Source organism: Oncorhynchus masou, chromosome 1, assembly GCF_036934945.1.
Source record: "Oncorhynchus masou masou isolate Uvic2021 chromosome 1, UVic_Omas_1.1, whole genome shotgun sequence".
In the NCBI taxonomy this organism is placed as follows: Eukaryota; Metazoa; Chordata; class Actinopteri; order Salmoniformes; family Salmonidae; genus Oncorhynchus; species Oncorhynchus masou.
This window is the reverse complement of record NC_088212.1, coordinates 69449645-69472850: the sequence shown is the minus strand read 5'-3', so window position 1 is coordinate 69472850 and position 23206 is coordinate 69449645. Positions and strand designations below refer to the sequence as shown.

The 23206-nt window shown below is 44.4% G+C and overlaps 2 protein-coding genes across 12 annotated transcripts in view; both read left to right on the top strand.

The window, feature by feature from the left end:
- The window catches only part of LOC135549541 (transcriptional repressor CTCF-like), a 33019-nt gene extending 15835 nt beyond the window's left edge, over nt 1–17184 (top strand). For 2 of the 11 annotated variants that reach the window (XM_064979646.1, XM_064979640.1), the window contains exons 14-17: nt 29–231; nt 560–662; nt 759–900; nt 2532–3152. In XM_064979646.1, coding sequence (XP_064835718.1) covers nt 29–231; nt 560–662; nt 759–900; nt 2532–2605 — 522 coding nt within the window. In that variant the 3' untranslated portion in view covers nt 2606–3152. Of the gene's footprint in view, nt 1–28; nt 232–559; nt 663–758; nt 901–2531; nt 3153–4003; nt 4188–4276; nt 4528–4599; nt 5086–5769; nt 6058–6162; nt 6355–6510; nt 6869–7242; nt 7414–9168; nt 9303–9408; nt 9530–11515; nt 11666–11786; nt 11948–12164; nt 12348–15472; nt 15609–15738; nt 15895–16108 lie in introns of those variants that run through there. The other 9 variants (XM_064979603.1, XM_064979584.1, XM_064979592.1 and 6 more) reach the window with 9 other exon arrangements.
- Nucleotides 17185–17886: 702 nt separating this feature from the next.
- Nucleotides 17887–22961, top strand: LOC135549537 (mucin-2-like). Its single transcript, XM_064979569.1, has 8 exons — nt 17887–18027; nt 18838–18941; nt 19242–19704; nt 19872–19973; nt 20055–20091; nt 20191–20262; nt 20386–22221; nt 22319–22961. Exons 1-8 carry the CDS (start codon nt 17929–17931, stop codon nt 22414–22416), a joined length of 2811 nt encoding a protein of 936 aa, XP_064835641.1. The 5' UTR covers nt 17887–17928; the 3' UTR covers nt 22417–22961.
- Nucleotides 22962–23206: the final 245 nt, after the last annotated feature.

The window sequence follows — 23206 nt, the reverse complement described above, 5'->3', positions numbered from 1 at the left end:
GTGTGTACTAAGTCTCTTTCCTCCATAGGGTCGATCTCACAGTCGGTCCTTCAGCTTCACTCAGGAAGTTGAGACTGCCCTGGAGAGCTTTGATTTTCTCAACTGCTCTGACCTTGATGATGAAGAAGAGGAGGAGAAAGAACAAGCAGAAGAGGAAGAAGATGAACAGAAGAGGGATGAGAAGGAGAAGGAAGAAGAGAAGGAAGACGAGACAAGGGACTTTGCTGAGAGGTCAGCATTCCCTTCTATTATGTATCAGGCTCTAACTGAACTCATCCTGCCATCCAGTGTTTGAAAAGCGGAATGGTATGTGAATTTAGTTGAATCTGGATGGTGGATTTAGTTTGTATAATACTGGGTGAAGTTGCATAGTGCTGTTTTCTAATGCTCTACTCTCACGCTACGTTGAATGTGCCCAAATCCTTCATATCCATTTCATAAGACAGAACTGTTTGCTCAATATTTTGTATTACACAGAGTGAGTCAGAGTCTGGGTGTGTGTGTCAGATTAAGTGTGTCAGATTGTGGTCTGTAATATTCTACTTTTTGCTTTCCTCAGCAGTGATGAGTGTGAGGACGATGTTATAGAAATCATTGTCGAGGCCCCTGAAGGCTTCCGGAATGAGGACTGTCCTCCTCTAGATGCAGACTGCAGCTCTGAGGTAATGATAATGATCATGGGTTTATGCCTGTATAAATAGTGCCTTATGTTTCAGTGTTCTGAACTGTAGAGAACTTTGCATGTAACATTTACATAGGAGGAGGAGAGTAGCGAGCAGCTGCAGGCCTCCAGTGAGACAAAGGAAGAGCAAGAGGAAGAAAAAGAGAAGGAGAAAGTGGAAGACAAGAAGGAGGAGGAGCAGGTTACAGAGATGGACATCCCTGCCACACAGGAGCATGGTGAGGGGGAGGGTCAACACAGGGGAATCTGCTGACTTGAGAGTGGTTTGAAGTGTGAGTGGTGTTGATCGAGATGTGTGTGTAATTTGTATATACAGTGCATTTGGAAAGTAGTCAGACTTATTTTGTAGGATGTGCAAATGAATCAAAAATAAAAAACTGAAATATCATATTTACATAAGTATTCAGACCCATTACTCAGTATTTTGTTGAAGCACCTTTGGCAGCGATTACAGCCTTGAGTCTTCTTGGGTATGACACTACAAGTTAAATAAAAGTTGCCTAGTTAAATAAAGGTTAAATAAAAATATACCAAGCTTGGCACACCTGTATTTGGTGAGTTTCTCCCATTCTTCTCTGCAGATCCTCTCAAGCTCTGTCAGGTTAGATGGGGAGTGTTGTTGTAGAGCTATTTTCAGGTCTCTCCAGAGATGTTTGATTGAGTTTAAGTCTGGGTTCTGGTTTGGCCACTCAGGGATATTCAGAGACTTGTCCACTCAGGGATATTCAGAGACTTGTCCAGAAGCAACTCCTGCATTGCCTTGGCTGTGTGTATAGGGTTATTGTCCCGTTGGACGGTGAACCTTCCCTCAGTCTGATGTCCTGAGCACTCTGGAGCAGGTTTTCATCAAGGACCTCTCTGTACTTTGCTCCGTTCATCTTTCCCTCGATCCTGACTAGTCTCCCAGGTGCTGCCGCTGAAGAACATCCCCACAGCATGATGCTGCTGCCACCACCATGCTTCACCGTAGGGATGGTGCCAGGTTTCCTCCTGACTTTACGCTTGGCATTCAGGCCAAAGAGTCTAATACTGGTTTCCTCAGACCAGAGAATCTTGTTTCTCATGTCTGAGAGCCCTTTAGGTGCCTTTTGGCAAACTCCAAGCGGGCTGTCATGTGCCTTTTACTGTAGAGTGGCTTCCGTCTGGCCACTCTACCATAAAGGCCTGATTAGTGGAGTGCTGCAGAGATGGTTGTCCTTCTGGAATGTTCTCTCATCTCCACAGAGGATCTTTTGAGCTCTGTCAGAGTAACGATCGGGTTCTTGGTCAAGGCCAGACCAAGGCCCTTCCCCCCCGATTGCTCAGTTTGGCCAGGCAGACAGCTCTAGGAAGAGTCTTGATGGTTCCACTGCGTTCTTGGGGACCTTCAATGCTGCGGACGATTCCTTCGACCTCTTGGCTTGGTTTTTGCTGTGACATGCACTGTCAACTGTGGAACCTTATATAGACCAGTGTGTTCCTTTCCAAATCATGTCCAGTCAAATGTATTTACCACAGGTGGACTCCAATCAAGTTGTAGAAACATCAAGGATGATCAATGGAAACAGGATGCACCTGAGCTCAATTTCAAGTCTCGAAGCAAAGGGTCTGAATACTTATGTAAATAAGTTATTTCTGTTTTTTATTTTTTATAAATTAGCTAAAAATTATTAACCTGTTTTCGCTTCGTCATTGTGAGGTATTATGTGTAGATTGATGAGGGAAAAAAATATTGAATACATTTTAGGATAAGACTGTACCGGGAACAAAATTTGGAAATAGTCAAGGAGTCTGAAAACTTTCTGAATGCACTGTATTGATTGTGGAGGTGTCATTGGTGGAGAGTAAGTTGTATTTATGCGTCATGCAGGTGATGAGGCATCCTGTGTTGAAACCCCGCTCCTCAACCCACAGCAGTATAGCCACCACTGTCCTTTAACATAATGGAGATGCCACTTCTTCAGACCATTATCAGATGCCATCCTAATCCCACCACTCTCTTAAGAAATCCTTACCATTTCACCACTAACAGATCAAAGAGCTCTGCTCCTCTTCTCGATCAGACAATCAAATTCTGCCATGGAGTTCTTCTAGATCAGACAAGCAATTTCTGCCATGGAGGTGGAGATTGCGCAAATGAACATAAATATATTTGCCTCCCTCACTCCACTCGTGATTGAAAACATGAATGACTATTGTTGTCCACTCATCCAAAGGCCACGTGTACACACACAGTCACCTTACAGTGAAGATACAATTTTAGTCTAATGGAGCCTCTTCAATCAGAAAGTGCCTCAAGTTACAGAAAGAGGGATTGTCAGTTAACGAATACATGAAGAAAATGATATTTTTATTACGAACCAGAGAAGAATATGAATGAGTATAAAGAAGAGTTTTGATACGTTGTTTATTTTCAGGATGACTTACAGATTGTGCACTATAAAAGATACAATTATTTACTGTTTCATATAAATAAATAATGTTGAGCAAATATGTTGCCTGCTTTCAGATGTTTAAACTTTATTATAAAAATCTGTTGGTTAACCTACTACATTGGATGGTATTTCTATGAGAGTACTTTCGGTGTGCTTTAAAATCAGTATTTGAGAATGACAACAATGAAACAAAACCCCTCAAATGTTCTGTGCTGGCATCCAATACCCAAAAAGCAGCACTTTTACATCCATGACTTCCAGTCTAATGTCTTTCTAAACTGTACTGCCCTCTCCTGGGTCATGATGGAGGAGGCCAAACATATTCCCACAATATTATTTTAACCTTTAACTAAATTATTGATAATTGGAAGGAGGTATATGGGATATACACAGTGCTTGACTTGGGCTAAAATAGGTGCTGGTACAAATGTTTGGTGCCGGTACTGTATATTTTTAGGTGTAAGAGCTCCACAATACCTTTGAGCTAATATTTTATAAAAGGATTAGGAGCTCAAGCAGTAGAACGTTGGAGGTGCAGGTACTCAGCTCCAGTGAGCTCTTGCCCAAGTCAAGCATACACTATCATAGCCTGCATCAATCCTTCCCTGCCCCACAATACATATTTGTTATATAATGAAAGCAACATCTTTCACAAACTATTCTTACAAGCATGCATTTATGCTGTGGTTGCATGGTAGTCTTGAAATATTTAGCTTTTCATAGTGAAATATATCCCTATTACGGTAACGCAAACTAATTATAGAAAAAATACAACTTTTTTTGTCATGTGGAAACAACTGTTCACCCAGAACCACGCCCACGAACCCTGGAATTCAAAACTGGCGCTCAGACGTCACTGCCACACAACTGCTGCACTACCCCCCTCCCACTTCTCCCGTCGGGCCTCTGTCTGCGCATGCACACTCGCTCGCTCCAGGCCACCATTTTGTGTCGAGATAACTCTGTCAAAGCGTTAGAAGATTAATAGCGCTGGGACGCAAGGGCAATCTTCCCTACCGTTGCCAGAGGAAGACCGAACAAGCACTGAGCGCTCAAGCAAATTTACCAGAAAAAGGAAGACCGAGGAGCAGGTAAAACGGCACTTTCTCCGATGAAGGGGGGCATTTTTGTAGGAGCTGTCGTCGGCCTCTAGGTGTCACGGTGGGGCTCGCGGTCCAGGCGACTGGCGGGGGGGTGTTTGTCTCCCTCTATCGTTATCGAAATTTACTAAAAACATTTATAACCCAGAAGTTAGAGCTTCTGTTAAACGTATTAGTGTATTTGGACTGCTATTGGTTCGTATTTAGGCACCGATCGCGTTATAAACGCCTTAATGTTTAGTGGCTTGTTTAGGCCAGGCGTCCATCTTCTCGTGCCCTTTGTTTCCTCTTTTGAGGAGAGAACCTGCGTCTCCGGGTTCCAGAACGAAAGGTTAACATTGAGTTTAAACTTTGTCGATGTATACGTTGTATCAATGTCACATCCTTAATGTGATCAATCACTCATGGTGCAACACTTCGGAAGAAAAAAAATGTAATCAATAAATCTCTTCTGTAGTATTTCAGATTTACTACATGGGTAGTTATTTTAGTCGATGTTCTACAACAATCCTTTGGTTCTAATATATCAACACTAATTGTATAATACTTTCTATGGATTCAAGCTATTTTACGGCTTCACAAAATGGGGCTCTAGTTAAGTTGGCTCGGTAACTAGGTAACGTTTCACAAAGGTTCCCGAGAGTAAACACGGAATGAGGGAATGTAGAGTCATCCCTTAATATGTAGCCCAAATATGTCTGCGAGCACGGAGAGTAGATTTCTTCTTCAGAAGCTATCGGCACCACGTCCCATCTCGCCAGCCTGGTCCGCCTACAGCCGCCTTTCGATTTAAAACTTGTCATGAGAGCTCGAGCTCCCTCTATAACCCGCACGGTAATGTTACAAAAACATCAGCAATACCGGGGCAAGACACATGAGGGTGAACGGGGTAGGTTCCTTTTATCAGTGAGTTTCTTATATATATAAAAAATGATCTTCTTATTTTGGGAGTGCTGTTTTTTTTATTGGGACTTTGTCAAATGGTTGGTAGACAGAGAAGCAGGATTAAAGATCAAATAATAAGCTGGTGTTCGGCAATTAGGCCTGGCTTGCAGTTGGCTTTCCAATTCATCAAACACCTTTGGGATGGGGTTGAGGTCAGCACAATGTGCAGGCCAGTCAAGTTCTTCCACAACGATCACGACAAACCATTTATGTATCGCTGAAACAGGAAAGGGCCTTCCCCAAACTGTTGCCACAAAGTTGGAAGCATAGAATTGTCTACTGACAATGTTTTTTCTATGGAGATTGCATTGCGGTGCACTCAATTTTATACACTTGTCAGCAAAGTGTGTGGCTGAAATAGCCGAATCCACTCATTTGAAGGGGTGTCCACATACTTTTGTGTGTATATAGTGTATCATGCTTTTTTATTTATAAGTCAGTTAAGAACAAATTCTTATTTTCAATGACGGCCTAGGAACAGTGGGTTAACTGCCTGTTTAGGGGCAGAACAACAGATTTGTACCTTGTCGGCTCGGGATTTGAACTTGCAACCTTCCGGCTACTAGTCCAACGCTCTAACCACTATGCTTCAAAGTTATTTATTTTACAATTCTTCTGGTATTATCAGGTCGTTTCTATGGAGGGTGATGTCGTTTCCATTGAGACCGCTCACGTCGAGGGTCTCCAGGACAGTGGGGAGGGAGCAGAGCTGCTCCAGACTGCAGAGGCTTCCCTGATGGAGGGGGGTGTGGCACCCCAAGAGGTGACGGGGAATGTTGAAATGATGGTGATGGACACCCTGGACTCGACCCTTGACCCTGCCCTGCTACAGATGAAGACTGAGGTCCTTGAAGGGGGCGGAACAGTGACGGTCACCGGGGGAGATGAGGGACAGATCATCACCCTGCAGGTTAGTGTGAGTTTACGTTGAGAGAGGTTTGGAAGATATCCCTTGTAAGCCAAACTTGTAGGCATAAATTATTCAGAGAACTGACTGACCCTGATTGTGTCTTGACTTTAGGTGGTGAACATGGAGGGGAACATGGATCAGACGAGTGCAGCGCTGGGGCTTGGACAGCTGCAGCTGGTGCAGGTCCCTGTCACTACAGCCACCGTGGAAGAGCTCCAGGCCAGCTTCGTTGACGCCTCAGCAGGCAATACTGAGGCAGAGCCAGTGATCTGCCACACCCTCCCTCTGCCCGAGGGCTTCCAGGTCGGACGCTACTCAACTACACACACACTTTAAACAAGAATTTTAATATCCTGCTTAATGTTTCTATACACACTTTGGCCTGAAGGCTCTGGTGAGATGCACTGACTATAATACAACTCTAACCCCTTCCTGGCAAATTGTTTTTGTCTGGTGAAGGTGGTGAAGGTGGGGGCGAATGGAGAGGTGGAGACAGTTGAGCAGGAAGAACTGCAGGCAGCCCAGGATGAGCTCCAGGTGATCCATGGGGGGGAGGAGGAGGAGGAGGAGGAAGCTGAGCCCCAAGTAGAGGACCAGACATGGTCAAAAGACCCAGATTACCAACCAACTGCTGGCATCCGCAAGGGGAAGAAGTGCAAGAAGAGCCGCCTGCGTTACGGGGAGGGGGAGCGAGACATGGACGTGTCTGTGTATGACTTTGAGGAGGAGCAGCAGGAGGGGATGCTCTCTGAGGTCAATGCTGAGAAGGTTGTGGGCAACATGAAGCCACCCAAACCCACTAAGATAAAAAAGAAAGGTCAGAGTTGTGTGAAAGGTCAAGTTTTGTGTCTCGGTGGGGATATGGCAACCCCTCTTTTGGGGTGTGAGGAGGAGATTTGTGTGTGTTAAAGGGAGACTCGGCGATGACGTAGATGCAGCAAGTAGAACGCATAGAGGGTAAATTTCTGCAACAACGATGAGCGTTGAGGCGCAAGGCTCAACTTCTGTGCTGTTTTGGTCCCGTGGCTACCACTCTCTTAGCAGCGTGATGCGAGCCTGTGCAGACACTGTGTCACAGTGAGCGCGGCATCATGAATTTCGCTCGTCTCAATATTTGTGGTGCTGCTCGTGGCAACGTCATTTCGCTGAGTCAATTTTTTTATGTGTTTAATAACCTCTTTTGTGTCTCAGGTGTGAAGAAGACGTTCCAGTGTGAGCTGTGTAGCTACACCTGCCCCCGGCGCTCTAACCTGGACCGCCACATGAAGAGCCACACAGATGAGAGGCCACACAAATGCCATCTGTGTGGGAGGGCCTTCAGAACGGTCACACTGCTGAGGAACCACCTCAACACACACACAGGTATCTACAGACTCACATGTTCAGTCACAGGCTGTTTAAAAAATATATATATATATATATATGTACAGTTGAAGTCGGAAGTTTACAAACACTTAGGTTGGAGTCATTAACTCGTTTTTCAACCACTCCACAAATTTCTTGTTAAGAAACTGTCGTTTTTGCAAGTCGGTTAGGACATCTCCTTTGTGCATGATGCAAGTAATTTTCCCAACAACTATTTACAGACTGGTTATTTCACTTATAATTCACTGTATCACAATTCCAGTGGATCAGAAGTAAACATACACTAAGTTGACTGCCTTTAAACAGCTTGGAAAATTCCATAAAATTATATAATGGCTTTAGAAGCTTCTGATAGGCTAATTGACATAATTTGAGTCAATTGGGGGTGTACCTGTGGATGTATTTCAAGGCCTACCTTCAAACTCTGCCTCTTTGCTTGACATCATGGGAATATCAAAGGAAATCAGCCAAGACCGCAGAAAAACAATTGTAGACCTCCACAAGTATAGTTCATCCTTGGGAGCAATTTCCAAATGCTTGAAGGTACCACGTTCATCTGTACAAACAATAGTACGCAAGTATAAACACCATGGGACCACGTAGCCGTCATACCGTTCAGGAAGGTAACGCTTTCTGTCTCCTAGAGATGAACGTACTTTGGTGCGAAAAGTGCAAATCAATCCCAGAACAACAGTAAAGGACCGTGTGAAGATTCTGGAGAAAACAGGTACAGAAGTATCTATATCCACAGTAAAATGGGACATAACCTTAAAGGCCGCTAGAGCAAGGAAGAAGCCACTGCTCCAAAACCGCCATAAAAAGCCAGACTACGGTTTGCAACTGCACATGGGGACAAAGATGGTACTTTTTGGAGAAATGTCTTATGGTCTGATGAAACAAAAATAGAACTGTTTGGCCATAATGACCATTATTATGTTTGGAGGAAACAGGGGGAGGCTTGCAAGCCAAAGAACATCATCCCAGCCGTGAAGCCCGTGTTTAGCAGCATCATGTTGTGGGGGTGCTTTGCTGCAGGAAGGACTGGTGCACTTCACAAAATCGATGGCTTCATGAGGCAGGAAAATGATGTGGATATATTGAAGCAACATCTCAAGACGTCAGGAAGTTAAAGCTTGGTCACAAATGGGTCTTCCAAATGGACAATGACCCCAAGCATGCTTCCAACATTGTGGCAAAATGGCTTAAGGACAACAAAGTCAAGATGTTGGAGTGGCCATTATAAAGCCCTGACCTCAATCCTCTAGAAAATTTGTGGGCAGAACTGAAAAAGCGTGTGCGAGCAAGGAGGCCTACCAACCTGACTCGGTTACACCAGCTCTGTCAGGAGGAATGGTCCAAAATTCATCCAACTTATTGTAGGAAGCTTGTGGAAGGCTACCCGAAACGTATGACCCAAGTTAAACAATTTTAAAGTCAATTAGTATTTGGTAGCGTTGCGTGTATTTAAATTTATGACCCACTGGGAATGTGATAAAAGAAATACAAACTTAAATAAATTATTCTCTCTACTATTATTCAGACATTTCACGTTCTTCAAATAAAGTTGTGATCCTAACTGACCTAAGAAAGGGAATTTTTACTCGGATTAAATGTCAGGATTTGTGAACCTGAGTTTAAATGTATTTGGCTAAGGTGTATGTAAACTTCTGACTTCAACTGTATTTATCCTTATTGAATGGATAGGGTGAGTGTTACTTATGTTAACTATTGCCACTGCCCTCTCCGTTTTAGGCACTCGTCCTCATAAATGCCAAGATTGTGACATGGCATTTGTGACCAGTGGAGAGCTGGTGCGTCATCGTCGCTACAAACACACATTTGAGAAACCCTTCAAGTGCTCCATGTGTGACTACGCTAGTGTGGAGGTAAGTACGCACCTCGGATCTATTTTTACATGTTATCTAGCTGTGAACTAATTTGCAATGTATAACTGGAATGTTGTTTAAATGTTTCTCTCTCTCTTTGCCCCAGGTGAGTAAGCTGAAGAGACACATCCGCTCCCATACAGGCGAGAGGCCCTTCCAGTGCAGTCTGTGCAGCTACGCCAGCCGAGATACCTACAAACTGAAGAGACACATGAGGACACACTCAGGTAACACACACCCCAATCTCTCGGCCTTACACCCAAGTATTCCTGATTGTAGTTCTGTTGATCGATGCTACACTACTTGACCAAAAGTATATGGACACCTGCTCGTCGAACATGTCATTCCAAAATCATGGGCATTAATATGGAGTTGGTCCCCCCTTTGCTGCTATAACAGAGCCTCCATTCTTCTGGGAAGGCTTTCCACAACCGCATTAGTGAGGTTGGGCACTGATGTTGTGGCATTGTCATGCTGAAACAGGAAAGGGCCTTCCCCAAACTGTTGCCACAAAGTTGGAAGCACAGAATAGTCTTGACTGTCATTGTATGCTGTAGCGTTAAGATTTCCCTTCACTGGAACTAAGGGCCCTAACAATGGAAACCAGTCCCAGACCATTATTCCTCCTCCACCTAACTTTACAATTGGCCCTATGCATTGGGCCAGGTAGTGTTTTCCTGGCATCCGCCAAACCTGTATTCGTCCGACAGACTGCCAGATGGTGAAGCGTGATTCATCACTGCAGAACACGCGTTTCCCTTGCTCCAGAGTCAAATGGCAGAAAGCTTTACACCACTTCAGCCGACACTTGGAATTGTGCATGGTGATCTTAGGCTTGTGTGCTGTTGATCGGCCATGGAAACCCATTTCGTGAAGCCCCCGACGAACAGTTATTGTGTTGCAACCGAGGACAGATTACTTTTATGCGCTTCTGCATTCAGCGGTTCCATTCTGTGAGCTTGTGTAGCCTACTACTTCGCAGCTGAGCCTTTGTTGCTCCTAGACGTTTCCAATACACAATAACAGTACTTATAGTTGACCGGGGCAGCTCTAGCAGGGCAGAAATTTGACAAATTCACTTGTTGGAAAGGAGGCTTCCAAGTGGCGCAGCGGTCTAAGGCACTGCATTTCAGCTGCATCAAACCCGGCCATGATTGGGAGTCCCATGGGGCGGTGCACAATTGGCCTAGTGTCATTCGGGTTTAGCCGGGGTAGGCCGTCATTGTAAATAAGAATTTGTTGTTGACTGGCTTGCCTAGTTAAATAAATAAAACGACGGTGCCACATTGAAAGTCACTGAGCTCTTCAGGCCATTCTACTGCCAGTGTTTGTCTATGGAGATTGCATGGCGGTGTGCTCAATTTTATACACCTGTTAGCAACGAGTGTGGCTTAACTAGCCCAATCCGCTAATTTGAAGGGGTGACCACATACTTTTGTTTGTGTGAATATATATTTATTTATTTTCACACACTACCGTTCAAAAGTTTGGGGTCACTAAGAAATGTCCTTGTTTTTGAAATAAGCCAATGTTTTGTCCATTTAAAATAACATTGATCAGAAATACAATGTAGACATTGTTAATGTTGTAAGTGACTGTTGTAGCTGGAAACGGCAGAATATCTACATAGGCAAAGACCCATTATCAGCAACCTCCACTCCTGTGTTCCAATGGCACGTTGCGTTAGCTAATCCAAGTTTAGCTATCGTCGAAGGAATGAGCCTTACACCATGGCCTGTTCTCTGGAGCGGGATCGATTTGGAGGTGTGGGGTCCGTCATGGTCTGGGGCGATGTGTTACAGCATCATCGGACTGAGCTTGTTGTCATTGCAGGCAATCTCAATGCTGCGCGTTACAGGGAAGACATCCTCCTCCCTCGTGTGGTACCCTTCCTGCAGGCTCATCCTGACATGAGCCTCCAGCATGATAATGCTACCAACCATACTGCTCGTTCTGTGCGTGATTTCCTGCAAGACAGGAATGTCCGTGTTCTGCCATGGCCAGTGAAGAGCCCGGATCTCAATCCCATTGAGCACGTCTGGGACCTGTTGGATCGGAGAGTGGGGTCTACAAATATTTGCACATGTTAAGTTTGCTGAAAGTAAATGCAGTTGACAGTGAGAGGACATTTATTGTTTTGCTAAGTTTATATATACACACACACGTGTATCTGCCTCACATACAACCTAATAAAGCGTCCCTCTCTCTGGCAGGTGAGAAGCCATATGAGTGCTACATCTGCCATGCTCGTTTCACGCAGAGCGGCACCATGAAGATGCACATCCTGCAGAAGCACACAGAAAATGTGGCCAAATTCCACTGCCCCCACTGTGACACAGTCATCGCCCGCAAGAGCGACCTGGGTAAGCGACTCGCTTGTGCACAGTCATTTCTCCTCTGCTGAAATATGGTCTTGTAACCTTGAGTGAATCAGTCTGTGTTCCTTACATTTGGATTATCCCTTCCTTCCTTTTTCACTCTCAGGTGTGCACTTGCGGAAGCAGCATTCGTTCATGGAGATGGGCAGGAAGTGTCGTTACTGTGACGCTATGTTCCACGAGCGTTACGCACTCATCCAGCACCAGAAATCCCACAAGAACGAGAAGCGGTTCAAGTGCGACCAGTGTGACTATTGCTGCAGACAGGTACGTGAAAGAGACCACCTCTACTTGTTTCCTCACAATCTTCCCTGATTTGAAATGGTGGATGTCCACCAGATATTTGCCATCATCAATCTCAGAGATGAGGAGAAGAGGCCACTTTAGACAATTGAGATGCCTCCCATGGATATGTTTGGAATCAGCCGGAGACTAGACCTCGGTGTATTCACTGACTGTCCTATGTTTAACCTCTGACTCCTAGGAGCGTCACATGATCATGCACAGACGCACACACACAGGGGAGAAGCCATACGCCTGCAGCCAATGTGAGAAAACTTTCCGGCAGAAGCAGCTGCTGGACATGCATTTCAAACGTTACCATGATCCCAACTTCATCCCCACTGCCTTCGTCTGCAGCAAGTGTGGCAAGACCTTTACTCGCAGGGTAAGGGAACAACGCACATCCACACTGCAGGCTAAAGGATTCATTCACATCCAAATGCATACCCTCCCGAGCAGGGTACAGGACACTCAAAAAACACACCCTCCCACCAGGTTGGGGAGGATTGAAGCCTAGATGCACCACAGTGTTGTGGTCTTAGTGCCTTCAGAAAGTATTCATACCCCTTGACTTCTTCCACATTTAGTTTTACAGCCTGAATTCAAAATATTTTTTCCCTCACCCATCTACACGCAATACCCATAATCACAAAGTGAAAAAATGTTTTTTGAATTTTTTCCAAATATATTGTAAATTAAATACAGAAATATCTCCTTTCCATAAGTATTTACACCTCTGAGTCAATACCTTGTAGAAGCACCTTTTGCAGCAATTGCAGCTTTGAGTCGTCTTTGGTATCACCTTCTGGATTTGGAATGTTCTCACATTTCTTCCAGATCTTCTCAAGTTCTGTTAAAGAGCCACTGAACACACCAATTGTCAGGTGTTTTTTCTGTTGCTTATTAAAAATTAGATTTCAGTCTCCTGACCAATTCTGCATTTGGTTAATTGATTGTCCACCATGAGTCACTGAATACATCTAACATAACTCAGTCTGTAAATCATTTGTATGTTTTTGCCAAGGATGTTTTAGTTACACAATTTTGTTTCTAACTAAGGTGTTTGGTGCAGTATTTCTCAAGCAAACATTTTTTTTGCAGGGTGTTTTATGTGAACATTCGGAGCTGTTGAGCAGGTCTGTCACACTGTCTATGCTATTGGATTGAGTGCAATCACTGTAGCTGTTCATCCCATAGTGGGCAAATGAACATTGTCAGATCAAAACAATCTTAATTTACCCATTGTGATGCATGAATGTTTTAGACGACTGACTTTGTCCCAAATTATCATGTCTACACTTGTAATAATAATTTTGACGCGAGTTTCTGACTCATATGGGCCACGTGGTGTTTTTCAAAGGGAATCGTTGCTTTTTAAAGGCCATCTTTACGTTAGATGGGGAGCGCGGTGAACAGCAATCTTCCACCGGTTTTCAATGGGATTCGTGTCTGGGCTTTCACTGGGCCAGTCAAGGACTCTCACATTCTTGTTCTGAAGCCATTCCAGCGTTCATCACCCCTTCAACAGAGGCGGCAGGGTAGCCTAGTGGTTAGAGTGTTGGACTAGTAACTGGAAGGATGTGAGTTCAAACCCCCGAGCTGACAAGGTACAAATCTGTCGTTCTGCCCCTGAACAGGCAGTTAACCCACTGTTCCCAGGCCGTCATTGAAAATAAGAATTTGTTCTTAACTGACTTGCCTGGTTAAATAAAGGTGTAAAAAAAAAAAACATCCCTACCGAGATGTGGCAGCATCATGCTATGGGGATGTTTTTCAGTGGTAGGGACTGGGAGACTGGTAGGAATAGAGGGAACAATGAATGGAGGCAAATAAAGACAAATCATTGATGAGAACCTGCTTCAGAGTGCAAAATGACCTCAGAGACTGGGGTGAAGATTTACGTTCCAACCGAAAAATACAGCTGTATGCTTGGTCATTTTTCGGTTGGAACGTAAATCTTCACCCCAGTCTCTGAGGTCATTTTGCACTCTGAAGCAGGTTCTCATCAATGATTTGTCTTTATTTGCCTCCATTCATTGTTCCCTCTATTCCTACCAGTCTCCCAGTCCCTACCACTGAAAAACATCCCCATAGCATGATGCTGCCACATCTCGGTAGGGATGTTTTTTTTTTTTTTCACCTTTATTTAACCAGGCAAGTCAGTTAAGAACAAATTCTTATTTTCAATGACGGCCTGGGAACAGTGGGTTAACTGTTCAGGGGCAGAACGACAGATTTGTACCTTGTCAGCTCGGGGGTTTGAACTCACATCCTTCCAGTTACTAGTCCAACACTCTAACCACTAGGCTACCCTGCCGCCTCTGTTGAAGGGGTGATGAGCTGTGCCTGGTTTTCTCCAAACATAGTGCTTTGCATTCAGACCAAACAGTTAAATTGTTTATCAGACCACAATCTTTTGACTTATGGTCTTTCACGTGCCTTTTTGCAAACTCCAGGCATGCTGGTGCATTTTTTTTCTCAGTAATGGCTTCAGTATGCCCACTGCCATAAAGCCCAGATTGGGGAAGTGCTGTATATACTGTTGTCCTTCTGGCAGATTCTCCCATCTCAGCCATGGAACTCTGTATTTCTGTCAGTGGTCATTGGGTTCTTGGTCACCTCCCTGACCAAGGTCCTTCTTGCATGGTTGCTCAGTTTGGTCGAACGGCCAGTTCTAGGCAGAGTTTGGGTAGTTCTGTATTTTTACAATTTCCCGATGATGGAGACCACTGTGCTCTTTGAAACTTTGAACACTCTAGAAATGGTTTTATACCCTTTCCCAGATGTCTCATCACAATTCTGATTGTTCCTTGGAGTTCATGGTATAGTTTCTGCTCTGACATGCGCTGTTAACTGTGGGACCATATATAGACAGGTGTTTCTTTCTAAATCATGCCCAAACAATTTAATTAGTCACAGGTGGACTCCAATTACGTTGTAGTGACATCTCAAGTATGATCAAAGGAAATTGGATGTACATGAGCTCAATTTGGAGTGTCATTCCAAAGATTTCTGTATTTATCTTTAAATGTGCAAACATTTCTAAAACATTTCTATGTTTTCACTCAGTCATTATGGAGTATTGTGTTTTAAATGGGTGCGAGAGAATCTATTTAATCCATTTTGAATTTAGTGCTGTAACACAACAAAGTGGAATAAGTCAACGGGTATGAATCCCTGTTTACATTTTTTGATTTCTTCCATTTTCCATTATTCTTCTTAAACCAGTTATACATACGAACAACAACTACATCTCATCTGCCCAGACCCAAATGCTCACACCCCATCCCCTAATACCTGCATTTGCCACATGGCCTTAAATTGTACAAATTATTTTTTCTGGGTCGCCAATACTATTTCAATAAATCATTCGATTTTTTCATTATGTTAATGGTTTATTTGCATGGTTTTAGTATACATTTTTCAAGATGATTGATGAAGAGAGTCAATGGGCTGGACGATTATCTCACTGTTTTCTGAAGTGACTGTATATGACTCTTTGCTCCCCAGAACACCATGCTGCGTCACGCAGAGAACTGTAACGGTGAGAACACCGGCGATGAGAACGGAACCCTGCCCAAGAAAGGCCGCCGCGGCAGGAAGAGGAAGATGCGCTCCAGACGGGATGACGACGATGACGACACCGGTACGACCATGTCACAGTTCACTTTATTGTTCTTATACATGCAATGCAACAATATCATGTAATATTGTTTATTATGCATCTTAAGAGTACATCGCTAAAATCAGGTTTTTCTTGTTCCTCTCTTCCACAGAGCCTGAGCTGGATGACATTGAGGAAGAGGAGGAGGAGGAGCTGCTAGCTGAGATTGAGGTGGAGCAGGCACCACCGGTTGTCCCTGTCCCTGCCCCTGTTGGCCCGCCAGCCAAGAGGAAACGTGGAAGACCTCCCAAGGCCAAACCTGCCCCAAGTGAGTGTCACTCTGGTACCTTGTTGGAATAAAAATACCACCCTCCCTACTTAATTTCTTGAAGGAATCACTTTTCATGCAGACATAGCTTAGAGTGAATACTTTGGCCTTCACATATTTAATCAGGTGCAGATCAGTAATCAGTACCCCGAGGGACTCAAAAGTCCCAAAACAGCTGGACAGATGTGTAAAAGTGGTTTTCTTCTTCCCTCAGTGGCGGCAATCATCCGGGTGGAGGATGAGACCACAGGCGAGGTGGATGACATCATCGTGAAGAAAGAGATGAAAGCCGAGCAGGCGAGCCAGGAGGAAGAAGCTGTTGAGGATGAGGAGCCAGCAGTAGAGGTGGAGCATGCCAAAGGAGAACCTGCCAATCAGGTAGTAGAGTCACTCCAGGGGGAGGAGGTGGTGCAGGAAATGGCACTGTCTGTCACAGAGGGTCCCCCCAACGGTGACCTCACTCCTGAAATGATTCTTAGTATGATGGACCGGTAATGAAGACGAAGTCTCTGTCTACATCTAACAATACAAAGTGTCCACTATCTGTACACTAACATACACCCCATTGTACCCACCATCAAACATACACGTATACCACACATGCACACCCCAGTTATAACCTGAGATCTATCTCTGATGTTGATGATAATGCCTGGGACATGTCTAAAGATACCTTTAGCCCATTCTATTTTTTTAAGAGCTTATTTTTCTCTCTTGCGATCTCTATCTACATCCCACTGCGAAACCCCTGACACCCTCATGTTGAATTATGTTTGTATACAGAATCTGGATATCATTATGCAGATTGTCACTGGAAAAGATGTAAGGAGAGGGAGGTGGTTTACATCATGATGATGTCTTATGTCAAATCATGTGCTCATTCTGCTATCAATTATGTTCTATAGGCCCTCCAGAATGCCTTCTCTGTTGCATATTTTGGCCCACATTTGATCTCTTCATGTTGGCCCTCTTGTGCTCTGTTGTCTGTCTAAAAACAATTATCATGTGCTTTCACCCATGGAATTAGCTGTTCGGGGGTCAAAGGTTAGGGGGATAGGAGGACCTGAAATATTCTGCTTTTACAAAATGTGATGCTGTTTTCAAATGAAACACAATACCTTGCTCTTGTTAATTAAAGCTTTTAGAATTTATTTGTTTTTTGGTTTAATGCTTTTTTCTTTTGTACCATTGAAATGAAATGCTAGGGGCTTGAATGGCAAGATATGATTGGAGGGGTGGGAGAATGTTTGACTGTACAGCCAATAATACAAATAAAAAAAGATCAACCTACTGGGGTGTCAAGAGTCAATTTGCTTCAGTTTCAGCTGTTATTAGGCTAATTTAGTATGGCATGTAGTACTGAAATATAGACACTATAGGATGTTAGATCATGTTTACACTAGAGTATAATCTGCCCTATTTATCTGCTACATGGTTCTGACAGAAGGCTTATGAGTAGTAGGTGAACTAGAATATTTTGGCTGTTCCTGTTGAATTTCTTTCAGAGGATCTGCCCTCTGATATTGAGTGCTTCATTAAAACAATTTTAGTCCCCTCCCTGGTTTTCCCTTGCTTGATATTTTAATCACTTCTTGGAGATTTACACACCAGAAACCCATTGCCTAGATCGCCAATCACTTTCTATAACCCATCCATGTAAAATCAATTATTAATTTGTAATTTTAGCACATATTGTTCCCTTCCTGCATTTTGGTCAGTTCCATGAAGAACCCTAATTTATATTATAAATTAATACATGCTAGACTGCCTTGTGCACCTGCACCACTCTCCCTCTAACACAAGCTCTAAATTACTCCATTCTTTCTGTCATTCTTTTGGTCTTTCTCACGCTTTCGGAGGAAGGGGGGTAGAAAGGCGAGGCCCCTTGTTGTCAAATGTCAGTCTAGCTCAGCTTGGCCCCTCCTACCTTGGTGGAGGCAGTGAATACTGCTGCTGGTGCTCTTAGCAACCGTGCCTCGGCAACAGAGCCACGGCAACGGAGCACCACGACAACGGAGTGCTGTGTCTCCCCTTATGGAGCTTCCATTGGGTGGGCCGGCGCTGAGGCACTACACCCGCAGCAGACCTAGACCACACCGACAAAACCAACACCTCCGCCCCAGCAGACCACAGGTACAGAGAGATGGAAAAAAATGGGTGCTGTGTAGAGGCGTAATGGTGAGGGGAGATGTGATAGGGTACAGTGGGGAGAGGGAGGGATGGAGGGAAGATGCCTGGTGCCTGCTTGATTCAAGGTACTTGTATCGCAACAGCAACCAGCTGCTTGCATATTCAACACCAATAGTGTGTGTTTGGGGGGGATTGCCTTTGTGTATAGGATTGTGATTGTATGTGGCTAATTTCTAGGGCTATATAATGCTTCGTCTGAAGCTGGTGGGCTTTTTCTTGGTAGGTATGTGTGAATTTTCTCTACTTTAGCCATCATCACCTTATCCATTGTATGCCTGCCATTGGTACTGTATCAGTCACGATCAGAGTTGCACATGTAATGCTGGTTTTGTTGGATGAACTAAACCAAACCTAATCACATGGGCAGCCTTAGTGCCACAAGAGATGACATCATAGGGTATTAATGGTTTTCTGAGTCAGTCATTGGTAATTGTACATACCAATGGTAGTGTGATAATGTAGATCTAGGGGATATATGAGGTGTTGATGTGTATATTCTGTGTGTCAGGGAAGTCTGAGTCCATGAGGTGACAATTTTATGTAATAATTACTATGTGCTATATGAAGTAAACTGCTCTCAGTAACCTGATATCCAACATAGCACTCTTTCCATGAATTGGAAACCCTTTTGCTTTCTATTTCTCTGGTAGTCTAACTGCACTCACACACATTCTCACACACAAACACCTAATAATCACAGATGTCGTAAAACACATGTATTTCTCTGTGCGTGTGTGCATGGGTGTGACACAGGAATCGGTGGTTGACAATGAAAATGCAGTCCCTAATCACATGGGGCGAGTTGATGAGGGAGTTGAAGAGTTCTTTACTAAGAGAGTCCTTCCTGTTGACACCATGTGAGTATCTGACCAAACTAATTTTTAGATAATCTGACACTTCACTATCTCATCCCCAACACAACTTAACCAGCTCACAATAAACCTCTTTAAATTTGAGTAATTTATGAGATGCTCATATTCATAACAACCTCCAATAAGTACATTCAAGGAATATAATTTATAACATTTTCCTGACCACATTTCCTGCATGCAGGCCCTAGCTTGTCCAGCTCAGGCCACATGGCCAGGAAAAACTTGGGCCCTATGATTGACAAACACACACATGCTGATCCTGTGCTACTCTGACTCTTCCTTCAGGAAAACACAGAATGAGTCTGAGGAACCTCCCATTACTGAACAGGAAGTGGAAGTAGCGCCTGCTAGCGCCGCCCCCTGCCCCGCCCCTTCCAGAACCCTACGGAGGAAGCTGGGCGAGTTCTTCACCCTTAAAAAGCGGAGGGCTGTGAAATCAGAGGGAAGCCAAGAGGGGAAGGCCAAGAAGACCTCCATCGCCGACCTAATTCGGCCTCTTAGGGAGGCCAACAGAGCTGAAAAAGATCAAGTGAAGGAGAATGAAAAAGTGAAAGAGAAGGAGAGTGTGGATGACAGCTTTGTGACAGGAGATCCAGTGGAAGCAGAAACCCCTCCTGATGGTCCCACTTCACTGAGGGGTGAGGCTCTACCCCGTCGTGCGCTAAGAGAGGGGAAGTCACAGTCTCTCATTCTGCTCTCTGGATCCCCAGCCAACGCTGGGAACACCAAGAACACTGCACAAGGGAAGGTAGATATTCAAATGTGTTCAACCGACCCTTTGAAACAATTTGATGGGTTAAAGCAATTTGGTAAATAATTCTACACCGCCTATGAAAGGATTGTTTTTGCTTTTATTTTGAGCATTCTTTAGTTTGGTCTTATCGGCACTGACTGCTTCTCCTTGGTTCTGGTTAGTTTCAGAAACACTCGTCTGACAGCCATCATGGCTTTGAGCAGCGCCTCCAGCTCATGCTACAACGTATTGGTGTGTCCAAAGCTCAGCCAGGAGAGACACGGGTGTGTATGTGCATTTATCTGAGTGTGTATGTGGTTGTGTGTCTAAATGGAAAACATAAAACTTCTTATTCCATTCTACAGAGTCAGGAGGGAGAGATGAAAAAAGCTGAATCAGAGGGTAAGTCCTTTTACTCATATAACACTTGCTAGAGTATATGTGCAAGTCTGTGTGTGGTAATGGATGTGTGTTTTCCTTCATTTTCTGTCTCGGTTTCAGGCACTATCATCGATAATAAACCTGAGCCCCCACCCACATTTATGAAGCCCCGGACCATGTCCATCTCATCAGGTAACACACACATGCACAAATACACTCATGCAGACAAACACACGCACACACACACACACACACACACACACACACTATTGTATACAATTTTGTGTATTTTATGCTCATCTTCTTTCTCTTTAGATACGAGACGAGCGGTCCGACAGAGTGTGTCCGCACATGAGTCAGCTGGGAAACCTGCTCTGCCTCCTAAGCCAATAATTAAGCGAGGCCCAACCCCACCTCCCACTATCTACAGTCATCTCACCCCTGAGAATGACCTATCCCAAATACAGGAAGGAGAAGCATGTTCCCCCACAGACCCCACCCCTAGTATCACTGATACCCCTATTCCCACAGACACCATCATTCCCTCCCCTGTCCCAGATCTCACTAACTCTTCTATTCCCATTGACACCATCCTTCCCTCCCCTGTCCCAGATCCCACTAACTCTTATATTCTCACTGACACCATCATTCCCTCCCCTGTCCCAGATCTCACTAACTCTTCTATTCTCATTGACACCATCATTCCCTCCCCTGTCCCAGATCCCACTAACTCTTCCATCCCCGTTTCTACTACTGCTACTTCCTCTAATTCAACCCCCAATGACATCATCCCCTCTACAATGTCTGCACCTACCCCTATCAATACTACAGCGCCCACCCCCAACACCACCAACTTCATCCCCAGTACTAACCCTGCCACAACCACTACCAATACCTCCATCACAACTCCATCTGGCCCTATGAATATTACAACTTCCACCCCCCCTACTGACATGAACTTTCACTCTATCCCCACTATTACCCCCACCCAAACTCCCCCTGCCTCCACTGACTCCAACACCCCAACCACCTCTGCGTCGTTCATCTCTAATCTAGTCACAATCACCATTACAAGCATTACTGCCCCAACACCCGTTAACACTAATACTGATACCCATACATCAACAACCCCCATCACTAATGCTTCTACCCCTTCCCTTACTGATACTACCGCCTCAACTTCTACTGACTCGACAACTCCAACACTAAATACTCCCATCTCCATAATTGCTTCTGCTGGCAACAACACTTCTACTCCCACCCCCACTACCTCTCTGTGTCCCACCCCCACTAACTCTCTGTGTCCCACTACCTCTCTGTGTCCCACCCCCACTACCCTAATTACTAATTCAGTTACCCCACCTCCATCTCCTGCTGCTACTATAACAACCTCGACCCTTAATTCTATGAATGGTGCTTCCACTCCTACCCATATCTCCATAAACTCCACGGACTCCAACACTACCCAAACCGGAACTCACAATACCAGCGCAACTAACTCTGTCAACTTCACTTCTACCTCAAGCCCCACTAACTCTACTAGTCCTATCCCTACTTGCTCTACCAGCTCAACTTCCACTAACTGTGCTGCTTACACTGCTACTATCCCTAGCAGTCCGATTCCTATTATCTCTAATAATCACTCCCCCACTGTCACTTCTATCCCCACTGCCACTCACTCAACTAACTCCCCCAATGTTTCCTCCCCCATATTCTCTTCTACTCACACCACTACTAACACTACTAGTCCCATCCCAACTAACTCTACTAGCCTGACCACTAGCCCCACCCCCATTAACTCTAGCCCTGTCACCACTATTTCTACAGGCTGTTCTAATATCACCACTGCCACTAACTCTTCTGTCCTCATCAGTAGCCCCAACCCCACTAACTCTACTACCAACACCCCCACTAACCCTTCAAATCCCACCAACACCACTAACTCTACTACACACATCACTATCTCAATCCCCACTAATTATGTTACTCATAGTCCCACTAACTCTTCTACTCATAGCCCCACTAACTCTTCCAGTCCAACACCCACTAACTCTGCTAGCCCTACACCAACTAACACTATTCAACCATTACCTGAGGAGAGAATTAGCCTTAATCCTGCAATGGGACTGCTGTCCATGACTAAGGCTACAAGTAAGTGTGTGCGTTCAATAGTAATAATAATATTGCTTGAAATGTGGAATTAACCTGTTGAAAATAACATTTTGTCCCTCCCTTTCCTCTCCTACAGATGACCTGAATGCTGAGAGTGTAGAGAGGAACAAGGAGACAGAAGAGAAACGTAGCAAGGAAGAGGATGTCAGGAGGGCCACAGAGAAAGAAAAATAACAAATCATTGGCGCACAACATATGCAAAACCATAAAAGAGGAGGAGGGTCTGCAGAAGGTAGATGAGATAATGAGGCAGGGAGTAGAAGGGAACAAATCAAATGAAGAAAGAGAGTTGTGTAAAAAGGATGGGGATAAAAAGAGGGAAGGAGGGACCAATATGTCAGATGAAAAAGAGTTCAAAACTAAGGAGGTGGTAGAGAGCAAGTCTAACAAGGGACCAACTACTGTGAGAGAGGCAGGGGAGACCACAGTAAAATAAATGGGGGGAGAGTCCATGGGACTGAGTACAGGGACCGCATCACAGCAGAAAACCTCAGAGGGTGGAACATCGGACCAAAGAACTGAGACCCCCTCTGTGTGACACAAATGGACTGACCCAGCAACGTGTCCTTTTTTTTCTCAACCATGTTTACATTTGCATTGCACGTATTGTATGATTATGTAATACATCAACTGTGGTGAAATATGTTTACAATAGATGGATATGAGATACAGTACTTATGATAATTAAAAGTAATATTCATAATGTCATGATGTCTTTATCATGTTTCAGTCCGTCTGTTAGTTCCTAGCTCCCAATCTCTTTCGAATGTCTATAACTAAGCCTAAACCAGAGATGTCTGACAAAAGTTGGTGGAAGGGGAGAGATAGAAGTGTTTCTTCATGGTAGTACCAGAGTGAATCATTGCCCTATTCCCTCAACGACACACGTTGACGGACAGAAATTATTGGATTGATAAAGGTAATATGTGGTTGCAGAACCATGTCTGGCCATGTCTCCAAGGAC